The sequence below is a fragment of the Misgurnus anguillicaudatus genome, chromosome 12, assembly GCF_027580225.2.
Source record: "Misgurnus anguillicaudatus chromosome 12, ASM2758022v2, whole genome shotgun sequence".
NCBI lineage: Eukaryota > Metazoa > Chordata > Actinopteri > Cypriniformes > Cobitidae > Misgurnus > Misgurnus anguillicaudatus.
In genome coordinates this window covers 5,409,611-5,421,712 of record NC_073348.2, presented here as the reverse complement: position 1 = coordinate 5,421,712, position 12,102 = coordinate 5,409,611, and the positions used below count along the sequence as shown (strand labels likewise).

General features: G+C 38.9%; 1 protein-coding gene across 1 annotated transcript; it reads right to left on the bottom strand.

The window, feature by feature from the left end:
* Positions 1–1,289: 1,289 nt before the first annotated feature.
* On the bottom strand, positions 1,290–2,928 carry LOC141369136 (uncharacterized). Its single transcript, XM_073874703.1, has 2 exons — positions 2,746–2,928; positions 1,290–2,261 (listed from the first exon to the last, which is right to left on the bottom strand). Exons 1-2 carry the CDS (start codon positions 2,919–2,921, stop codon positions 1,526–1,528), a joined length of 912 nt encoding a protein of 303 aa, XP_073730804.1. The 5' UTR covers positions 2,922–2,928; the 3' UTR covers positions 1,290–1,525.
* Between the last annotated feature and the right edge of the window lie 9,174 nt (positions 2,929–12,102).

Here is a 12,102-nt window from a genome sequence, read left to right as displayed (position 1 = left end):
GTTTTTACAATCATCCCTTACAAAAAGCACTACTGTTGTGCATCTTGAGAGAAAACAAGGCAATGATGTATCTTAAGTGATGTCTGGCAAGCTGTTTTCAGTTAAGACAACTCAAATATGCATTTTTATGTGGGACTAGACTTAAACCCTTTCCGGGAAATTGCCCCCTTAGTGTCTATAATTTTACTACAAAGTGTTTAATACTACAATGAACAAAGTACTTGTACGCAGTACTTGTCTTGCATAGAGCCATATATCAATGTGGTCCTTGTACTGCAAGGCTACATTAATGTCCAGGTAACACAATTAAACTTATTCTATTTTCTCCATCAAATGTTTCAATAAAATAAGAAAGATACATTGACAGTGACATTACATTGACACCCCTTTTACACTGCTACTTTACCCCTTTATATAAATTTTGTTCAAAAAGCAGGTTTTACTTAGAGAAAATCAGGCTTTAGTAAATAATGTATAATAGAATACAGTACATATTAAAATGATCAAAAATAAGCTTTTAAGCTGTTATCCTTTGACAGCACTCCCTAGAGCAGGGGTGCCTTAACTCAGTCATGTTGTAACACAGTGCTGGTGTCTTGCAGAAAGTCCTCCAGGGTCGAGTTTGAAAACCCCTGCCCTACAATGATAAAGCACTACAACTTGGGAAAATAAAATGTCTTGAAAGTAAATACAAACTTTTTGTACACTTCCTTCATTGTTATTTGCACTTAGTTTTGTACAGGTTGTTTGATAACTAGAGATGTTCCAATACACTTTCTCTTTTCCCAATACCTGGCTTTAGGGTATTGGCTTTTGCAATTACTGATCCAATACCTGGTGGTGTTTCTGTACATACATATACTTCTAGCCCTGCATGAATTTATATAATTATTTTATTGTGTGCTTCAATTGAAGAGTGTCGTTGCAAAACGAGATAACCACTGTTTTTTTAATTGTTCAGAAATCTTGTTTTTTGGTTGTGCATTTCAATTAATTTTAATTCAACTGCAGTTGGTTTGTTTTGATTTAAACCTTCATAACTTAAACATAAAATACAGCTAAGTAGCACCATAAAACAAAATAATAACACAATAACATAATAATAAACATGTTTTGTCAAAAATGTAAAAAAATGGATTTATCTCGTTTTGCAACGAAACTCTTCAATTATTCCTTAATAAAACATAAACAAGTACATTTGACAGTACTATTATTTATTACTTAAGAGAAAAAAAACTTCATATGCATCCAAAAATCTAAAGGGGGTTGCACACCGGACAAGAAGTGCCATGTTGCGTCGTGTCTAGGACAACTTGGAGGTATCGTACACCAGACATGCACATTAATAAGCGCAAGCTTGTTCAGTTAGCCACTAGTTCAAAATGCAAAATAAAAATCAACAGCCAAAACTATGTGAGTGGTGCTCTGTGTGCCTACATTCATAGAAAATAATGTGTTCTGATTAGATTCATGGCACAACACAGCACTTCTCACCTGGTGTGCGACCCCCTTAACGCTGTAAACTTTATTCCTGCAAAACTCTGATTACCCTTTGTAGAGCATCTATAGACTGACTACCTATAGGTCCTGCAAAAATGTCCACATCTTGGATTAGTTGCATCTGCCTGTCATTTGGACGGAACTGGTTAAGGGGAACACTAACTGCTTCCTGCAAGTTCAGTACAGGAACTGAAACAGCTGCACCTTGTGGAGCTGTGTTGCCTTCAAAAATCTCAGTCATGGCAGTGAGTGGTTGAGCTTGTCTTCGCAGACATCCTTGGACAAATATTTGGTATGGTGTGTGGTGGCCAACAGTTCGCAAACCATGGTTGTTCCATTGATCTATGAAAACTTGAATGTCCCGGTTTATCCGTGGAAGATAAACATAATGTAGTGCCCACATCTGAAGTTCATTGGAGCAGTCAATGATTCGCTCACTTTCAAGGAAGGAAAACAGCTGATGGTACACATTAGTCACACCTCGCCAGAGATCTCCCCACAGTCTCTCTATCCGCTGGTTGTGGACACTTCTGCCACGGATAGCGCTTCCTCGTTCTGATCCACGGTAAGTGTTCATGAACATGCACACATCATTGTTCTCTCCTCCGTGGTCACATCTGACCCGAGATGGTACCCCATACCTGGCAGTGGCTTGAACAAATTGTTCAAACACCGTGTTGCTTCGGTTGTTGTCCGAAGCCCGCAAAAACACAATTAGTCTGCTGAAGCCACAGATTCCGCCATGGATCACTACTCTCCACCTAGAAATTAAACAAAATGCATTTACTGCTTATGCTTACGGCTTAATTTTTACATTGATATCTACAACTTAATGTTAATAAAATTATTTACTTCTGTGTCTAAATACACAAAGTACATAATGTACAGCTTTAGCTAAAACTAATTGTAAGTGTAATTATTTAAACTAGGAAGAAATTTTAGAGTTAACAAAGGAAGGCAGCAATAATCAACTTAAGGCAACCTACAAGTTTCCTGTTTCTCTCTACGTTACAGAGTGTTTTCATAGAGAATAAAACCTTTTTTTCAAGAACAAAATGTAGCAATCAAACCTCAAATGTATATAAAATTTATATACATCATATCCATGTTTTGATAAAGTAAATGTATTTGTTTTAGATCAGAAAAATATATAGTATAGTGTGATCCATTTTCAGATTAAAATTACTTGTGCTGCCAGTCATCCGGGTATGCAGATTGTAGAACATGGATACTATCCTCATTTACCTGATAAGTTTGTGGTTTCCATCAATGTGCCACAATGAGTTGGGACCTGCAACATGTCTTCTTTGTAATGACCTCCTGCTTTTTAATTTGAAAGACCACACACCTTGTACCACAGAACCGGCGACATCAGAGGTTGTGCGTTGGACCCTAGGGGTCCACTGGTGTTTTTCTGCCATATAACAGTGGATGTATCTTTACCCTGGCCTCACCTAATTTGGGTGAGATCAGGATAAAATTCTCCACAGGGGATGCATCTTTACCCTGGTCTCACCTAATTTGGGTGAGATCAAGATAAAATTCTCCACAGGGGATGCATCTTTACCCTGGTCTCACCTAATTTGGGTGAGAGCAGGATAAAATTCTCCACGGGGGATGCATCTTTACCCTGGTCTCACCTAATTTGGGTGAGATCAGTATAAAATTCTCTACTATTACTAATTGCGAAAAGTGCTATATAAATAAAATTGAATAGACATCCACCAGTATCTGTTATACTGCCATATTACAGTGTATTTAACGTAGTCCACTGACCTTGTAAGTACATTCTGCTTATTAATATGACATTGGGATGTTATTTGATACAATCATAACTTTTACAGTTTTTTTTACAGAATTCTAAATGGTGTTTCATGAACAGTAGACTCAGAGGTCTCCAGAGTGCAAAGTGATAGTAAAAAGCCATGTATAACAGTGTTGTCCTCAAACATTACTGTACCTACCAGGTGTGCACTTGCCCTTATGCCAGTGTAATAACATGTAGGTTGGACCCTTTGCCATCCATGGGGCCATCAGTCCATTATTCTGTCTTCTTGCCATTTATTTAGCATAGTCAACACACCTTGTAAAGACCTCCTCTTTATTAATCTGACATTAGGATGTTCTCCCCTCCAACCAGCTGTTTATTTAACACAATCATCACATTTACAGTAAACAGCCAGGATTAACATTGGTTAACCAGAGTACTTTCTGTATTGTGGTGCTGCCCTGCAATTGTTTAGTGGGGTCTGAATAAATGAGAAGTAGAAATTCTGGAAAAGCAGTTTATTAAATTAAGTTACATTTTAAAACACACTAAGAAAAACACACTATAAAAATAAATAACAAGACTCCTTAAAACAAACACGCAAAACCTTATAAAACTGTACACAGCAAAACAAACTTTAAAGCCAAAAACAAACTTTGTTTGCTTGTCATGAGGAGTGTGTGCAAGGCTGAGAGGTTGCGGACAAGCCGGACAGCAGCGGGGAGGGCGGGGCAACCGGCAGCGGGGAGGGCAACCAGCTCCTCCTCATGGGCGACCAGCTCCGAGTCCGGGGCAGCCAGCTCCGAGTCCGGGGCGACCAGCTCCTCCACTGTGGCTCCGGGGACTTCGCGCATGAGAAGACAGAGAAACAGACATCAAATTTAGCCTGTGGTCGATCGAGAGTTCCCAGCGTTTTCGTTGTCAAACTCGTGACCTACCATGCAGGTCCCCTTGGAGCGTTCCGTCCGGCAGGTCGGAAAAAAGCAGGGAGGGTGCGGCTACCAGCTCCTCTTCTGTGGCTCCGGGGACTTCACGCACGAATGAAAGACAGAGAAACAGACATCAAATGTAGCCTTTGGTCGCTCGAGGGTTCGCAGCGTTTTCGTTGTTAAACTTGTGACCTACCATGCATGTCCCCGTGGAGCGCTCCGTCCGACAGGGCGCAAAAAAACAGGGAGGGTGCGGTTACCAGCTCCTCCTCTGGGGGTGTGGGACATCGTGCACGACTGATAGACAGAGAAACAGAAATCAAATTAAGTCTTCGGTCGCTCATGAGTTCGCAGCATTTTCATTGTTAAACTCATGACCTACCATGCAGGGCCTGGTGGAGCGCTTCCGCCAAAATGTCAGGAGGAAGCGGGGAGGGCGCGGCTACCAGCTGCTCCTCTAGGACTGAAAGACAGAAGTACAGACATCAAATTTGGCACTTGGTCGCTCGAGAGTTCGCAGCGTTTTCGTTGTTAAACTCGTGACCTACCATGCAGGGCCTCGTGGAGCGCTTCCGCCAAAATGTCGCATGGAAGCGGGGAGGGCGCGGCTACCAGCTGATCCTTTAGGACTGAAAGACAGAAGTACAGACATCAAATTTGCCATTTGGTCGCTCGAGTCAACGCAATGATTTCAGAGTTCGTGAAACTCGTGAACGGACACTTACTCAGCAGAGATCTTACATCCTCTTGGATAGGGGGCTTGACAGAGAGCATCAGTTTCCGGATTTCTGAAAGAATTGAACGCTTCACTGCCAGCTCACCCTCCTCCATTGGCTCTTGCCCCTGCAGACCTTGGTCTGCTGGCTGGTCTGCCGTCTCCAGCCCCGCCTCACCCCACTGTCGCCAGAGGCACGATGGGGTTTGTGGCTGACAGGGCCTGAAGCCTACCTCTATTTGCCTCTTGCCTCAGGCCCTTGTTGAAATTTATGATGACATCATGACGCTTTTACTCATTACATCTCACAAAAGCCTCTCGGTCAGGTCACTTACCTTGAGGTCTTTGTGCCCCACCCTCATGTGCACCTCTACATGGCGCATTGTTTTTTTGCATACAGGGCAAGGCATAAATATGATACAGGACAAGGTCCATATCGATAATATAAGTAGCCTTCGCTCAATTATGTTTAGAACATTGTGTTTGAACCGAAGGTGCTGGCTTATGTTTCTAAGTTTCAGCTGGCACAATGCACATGTAACCTCCATCTGTAAAAAATCACATTTACAGTAATGAAAAGTTTTAAAACAGTCACAGACTGAAATCCAAACGAATAAGCACTATAACTGACTTGTTATTAGCATGCAAACTTTAAATAATTATAATAAAAAGTTTGACAGCTCTGTTAAATTCACAATAGAAAACAGGCTGATTTTAATCATTTTTGGTCCTTTAGATAAAGTTAAAGGACAAGTTCGGTATTTTACACTTAAAGCCCTGTTTTCAGATTGTTTATGATGAAATAGAGCGGTTTTGACTGAAATTTCGACAATTGCAACTGCCCCAAGAATGGGTGTTTGTGTTTCAGCTCCTACCTTTGCAGTGGGTTTGGTGGTGCACTGGAGCAGTCCTTTCTAAAATGCATTAAACTTTCGTTTACAAAGACGTGAAACTTATCGAGTGGTCAGCAATGTTCCCTCTAAGCTGCGCGCACCCGCGCAGGCCAGTTAAAGTGGCCGCGCAATAGATTTGTCAGACGGCGCACATTTTTCAGACCGCACATAAACATTGATGCATTTGCTGTTGTAAAATAATTAAGAGAGAGAGAAGGCGAGTGTTCTAGAAGGAGAAGAAACTTTCAACCAATCGCTGATCTTGCTACGGTGACAGACACTTTTATGAGCCAATGGTAGCAGCGCATTCAGTTCACACAGGTGCCAGCAGCACGAGCACAGAGTTAGAGCTAGTCAAATGAGCAGCTGCACGGGGCGATCTCAAGAAACTAAAATATTTATTAAGAGGAAAAAGTAATTCAAAACAGTGATTTAAAACAAATGATTGGATTCCTGAAGTGATGCGATAACTTAGAAAAGCTGTCGCTAGACTGAGGAGAGAGCAAAATAGAGAATTAGAACGGAGGCAGATGCAGAATCACAGAGCATCAAAACACTGCGAATGAACTTCTTCTTTTAAATAAGAAGTTAAAATGTATGCCTTGGTGAGTTATATTCTAAATATTAACTTGACATTATGGCATAAGTGTTGCAAATTTGGCAGCAAACTATGAGTTTTATTAGTTTGTTTACATTGGCCGTTGGTATATAACGAACGAGCCGAAGCTATTTACATTTGAAAGTTAACAGTCAAGTAACGTAAATGTGATTAAAAAATAACATTTTAAGTGTCAATATGTTCAATAAGTGTTGAAGCCCTGAGTTAGGTTGATATTTAAAATGTTTACATGATGCTTATTGATAAATCTGTTGAATTGAAGATTAATTACTGTTCTGCCTTGTGTTTTTACAAGGCTGGGTTTTTTGTGAGAATTGCGAACATCTGTGAAGTTCTCCTGCTCCATCTTGGACACGTGAGACAATTAAGTATATACTGAAAGTGTATACAAAAAGGCGAGCCAACCAGAACTGTGCTTTGAACTCATCAGAACTGGTAGGAGGATATTTTTCCTTTTTGTTTCGGACAACTACTAGGACGTGAATTCGCTGAAACTTTATTTTCCGTATTTTCTTGGATTTTCTTCAAAGGACACTGACTTTGAACTATTTAAAGGAACAAACGGTCCTTTGAACCGAATCAATTGATTCATGAATTCAACCCAACTGAGTCATTTAAGTGAATCATGAATTTGGATTACAAACAAAATGAAACAGTGTTACACTTTTACAAGTATTTTATTTATTTATTTATTTATTTATTTATTTATTTGCACTGTAGTATATGAGAACTGATTTTCAGCTTGAGTTGAACGGTTCAATCTGCTAAACCCAGGTACCTGGTAAATTCAAAGAGAGTGTTAATTAAATGTATTGGGATTTATACACAGGCCCACATTGAACATTAACACATTACATGTAATGCCGCCTCCTCTTGGAATTATCTACAGGATACTTTAAAGCTCACCACGCTGCCGTCACTAAATGAGTTTAAGCTGCTTTTAACAAATTACATGTTTTATCCCTTGGTACATTGTTGTTGTGATTTATGAGTGTGTTTTATGTTTTGTTGTATATTGTATAATTGTATATTTTAACTATTTGTTGCTGCCTTCTTGGCCAGGTCACTCTTGTAAAAGAGATTTTAATCTCAATGAGTTTTAACCTGGTTAAATAAAAAGAACAGAAATATGTGTGTATACACTAAACCCCGTTACACGCTACACTGTCATCTCTTTGAATCTCCTATGGTTAACGCAGGCTCGTGTTCTTTTTCGGCAGGTCGTGTGGTTGCGAATTGCTCACAGTGCTGAAATGTGCGCTCGGAAAAAAAAAGAATTTGCTCAGTGCTGAAAAAAATTAGAGGGAACATTGGTGGTCAGGGGTGTTCAATGATATGCTCACACAAAAATCGCGTTAAAAGATGCTTTTCAACAGCTGTTTTAGCATTCATTGTTAACTTGTGGACCTATTTTTCCAAACGCCCCACACCCGTACATTCTTCCGCTTAGAGCTTGAATAATAGACACTCCAGCCCAGGTGGTGGCGCTAATCCGCCATTGCCAATTGCAAGAATACAAACAAGGTTCCCGGCGCGGAGTAATACCGGACCTCACAGCACAACTTATACAAGTCAATGGAGTTGGCAAAAACTACGATAAAACCTGTTGGAATGCATCTTTTGCAGCGGTTTTTGTGTGAGCATGTCGGTGAACGCCCCTGGCCACTCGGTGAGTTTCACGTCTTTGTAAACGAAAGTTTAATGCATTTTAGGAAGGATTGTTCCAGTGCACCATTGGACCCATTGTAAAGGTAGGAGCTGAAACACAAACACCCAAAAATTCTCTGGGCGGCCGCATGTGTCGAGGTTTCGGTCAAGACCGTTCTATTTCATCATAAAAGCCCTGTTTTCAGATTGTTAAGTGTAAAATACCGAACTTGTCCTTTAAAGGTTTCAGGGGTTTATTGTAATGTTTGTTGTTGCAAACAGTGATGTAAACAAGCATATCTGCCTAATTTAAGTTGTTTCTACATTGATTTTGAAAAGAAATTATTTAAAGTTTTAAAGCAGTCAGAATGAAATCCAAACGAATGAGCACTATGACTGACTTGTTATTACGATGCAAACTTTAAATAATTATAATAAATAGTTTTAAATTACTGAACTGAGAGCTCTGGTAAAATCACAAAAGAAAACAGGTGGAATTCAATCATTTTTGGTCCTTTAGATAAAGTTAAAAGTCTCAGGGGTTAACCTCCAGGGGTCCAAAAACGCGGGGACGCGTTTTGACGTGTATTCTCCTTATCATAGCAGAATCAACTTAAAATACTCCATCATTAATAATCAAACACTTACGTGTTTGACATCATTTGAAACTCTGAAGGGTCCTCTTTAATTAGTGTACATTCACAATAACAATAGATCTTTGTGTTTTTGTCAAATAAAGAAAATAAACAGGGTGCGCATTCAGACATTTCTGTCTCCGCAAGCTGTCTCTCAAATCACGTTACAAAAATCAGTTGAAACTCCGCGAATACTTGTCACACAAACATGATACACATATCCAAAGAAAGCCTGAAATGTCTACTTTTAAACAAGCTAATTATAAACAAGAACAAATATTTCCTGTTTATATAATCTGCATTGAAGTAAAGAGAGTACCGTTTTCCCTGGCTGAGCTCATTATCTCTAATGCGGTCACGCCCTCAGGCTGTTGACATGGTAATGAAGAGACAAGCAGTTCCAACAATAATAAAGCGTAAAGTTTTATCAGATTTAAAGACTTTATGCATGTTTGGATTATAAACTTTATGCACACACGTGAGGAATATCTTCATTTATGTCTGGACATTGAGGAAGAGAAGCGTTTATCTTTAACATTACCTAAGAAAAAGAACAATGAAAGACGCAATGGAGGATATATTCCTGAAGAAACTGTAAGTCATTTGTCTTCATTTATATTTGCTATCATGTAATATGTTATGGCTTGTGCAGTTCAGCCTACATAAGCAACTTTAGCAGACTGCACGCGTCGGATTTAAAAACTTTCGCATTGTTTACAAACGAGGGCGCGTGATTTCACGTAATGGCGCATTTCATTGATACATGCTGTACAATGAATTTATACACAGGCCCACATTGAACATTAACACATTACATGTAATGCCGCCTCCTCTTGGAATTATCTACAGGATACTTTAAAGCTCACCACGCTGCCGTCACTAAATGAGTTTAAGCTGCTTTTAACAAATTACATGTTTTATCCCTTGGTACATTGTTGTTGTGATTTATGAGTGTGTTTTATGTTTTGTTGTATATTGTATAATTGTATATTTTAACTATTTGTTGCTGCCTTCTTGGCCAGGTCACTCTTGTAAAAGAGATTTTAATCTCAATGAGTTTTAACCTGGTTAAATAAAAAGAACAGAAATATGTGTGTATACACTAAACCCCGTTACACGCTACACTGTCATCTCTTTGAATCTCCTATGGTTAACGCAGGCTCGTGTTCTTTTTCGGCAGGTCGTGTGGTTGCGAATTGCTCACAGTACTGAAATGTGCGCTCGGAAAAAAAAAGAATTTGCTCAGTGCTGAAAAAAATTAGAGGGAACATTGGTGGTCAGGGGTGTTCAATGATATGCTCACACAAAAATCGCGTTAAAAGATGCTTTTCAACAGCTGTTTTAGCATTCATTGTTAACTTGTGGACCTATTTTTCCAAACGCCCCACACCCGTACATTCTTCTGCTTAGAGCTTGAATAATAGACACTCCAGCCCAGTTGGTGGCGCTAATCCGCCATTGCCAATTGCAAGAATAGAACTTGACATTGACATTATGGCATAAGTGTTGCAAATTTGGCAGCAAACTATGAGTTTTATTAGTTTGTTTACATTGGCCGTTGGTATATAACGAACGAGCCGAAGCTATTTACATTTGAAAGTTAACAGTCAAGTAACGTAAATGTGATTAAAAAATAACATTTTAAGTGTCAATATGTTCAATAAGTGTTGAAACCCTGAGTTAGGTTGATATTTAAAATGTTTACATGATGCTTATTGATAAATCTGTTGAATTGAAGATTAATTACTGTTCTGCCTTGTGTTTTTACAAGGCTGGGTTTTTTGTGAGAATTGCGAACATCTGTGAAGTTCTCCTGCTCCATCTTGGACACGTGAGACAATTAAGTATATACTGAAAGTGTATACAAAAAGGCGAGCCAACCAGAACTGTGCTTTGAACTCATCAGAACTGGTAGGAGGATATTTTTCCTTTTTGTTTCGGACAACTACTAGGACGTGAATTCGCTGAAACTTTATTTTCCGTATTTTCTTGGATTTTCTTCAAAGGACACTGACTTTGAACTATTTAAAGGAACAAACGGTCCTTTGAACCGAATCAATTGATTCATGAATTCAACCCAACTGAGTCATTTAAGTGAATCATGAATTTGGATTACAAACAAAATGAAACAGTGTTACACTTTTACAAGTATTTTATTTATTTATTTATTTATTTATTTGCACTGTAGTTTATGAGAACTGATTTTCAGCTTGAGTTGAACGGTTCAATCTGCTAAACCCAAGTACCTGGTAAATTCAAAGAGAGTGTTAATTAAATGTATTGGGATTTATACACAGGCCCACATTGAACATTAACACATTACATGTAATGCCGCCTCCTCTTGGAATTATCTACAGGATACTTTAAAGCTCACCACGCTGCCGTCACTAAATGAGTTTAAGCTGCTTTTAACAAATTACATGTTTTATCCCTTGGTACATTGTTGTTGTGATTTATGAGTGTGTTTTATGTTTTGTTGTATATTGTATAATTGTATATTTTAACTATTTGTTGCTGCCTTCTTGGCCAGGTCACTCTTTTAAAAGAGATTTTAATCTCAATGAGTTTTAACCTGGTTAAATAAAAAGAACAGAAATATGTGTGTATACACTAAACCCCGTTACACGCTACACTGTCATCTCTTTGAATCTCCTATGGTTAACGCAGGCTCGTGTTCTTTTTCGGCAGGTCGTGTGGTTGCGAATTGCTCACAGTACTGAAATGTGCGCTCGGAAAAAAAAAGAATTTGCTCAGTGCTGAAAAAAATTAGAGGGAACATTGGTGGTCAGGGGTGTTCAATGATATGCTCACACAAAAATCGCGTTAAAAGATGCTTTTCAACAGCTGTTTTAGCATTCATTGTTAACTTGTGGACCTATTTTTCCAAACGCCCCACACCCGTACATTCTTCTGCTTAGAGCTTGAATAATAGACACTCCAGCCCAGTTGGTGGCGCTAATCCGCCATTGCCAATTGCAAGAATAGAACTTGACATTGACATTATGGCATAAGTGTTGCAAATTTGGCAGCAAACTATGAGTTTTATTAGTTTGTTTACATTGGCCGTTGGTATATAACGAACGAGCCGAAGCTATTTACATTTGAAAGTTAACAGTCAAGTAACGTAAATGTGATTAAAAAATAACATTTTAAGTGTCAATATGTTCAATAAGTGTTGAAACCCTGAGTTAGGTTGATATTTAAAATGTTTACATGATGCTTATTGATAAATCTGTTGAATTGAAGATTAATTACTGTTCTGCCTTGTGTTTTTACAAGGCTGGGTTTTTTGTGAGAATTGCGAACATCTGTGAAGTTCTCCTGCTCCATCTTGGACACGTGAGACAATTAAGTATATACTGAAAGTGTATACAAAAAGGCGAGCCAACCAGAACT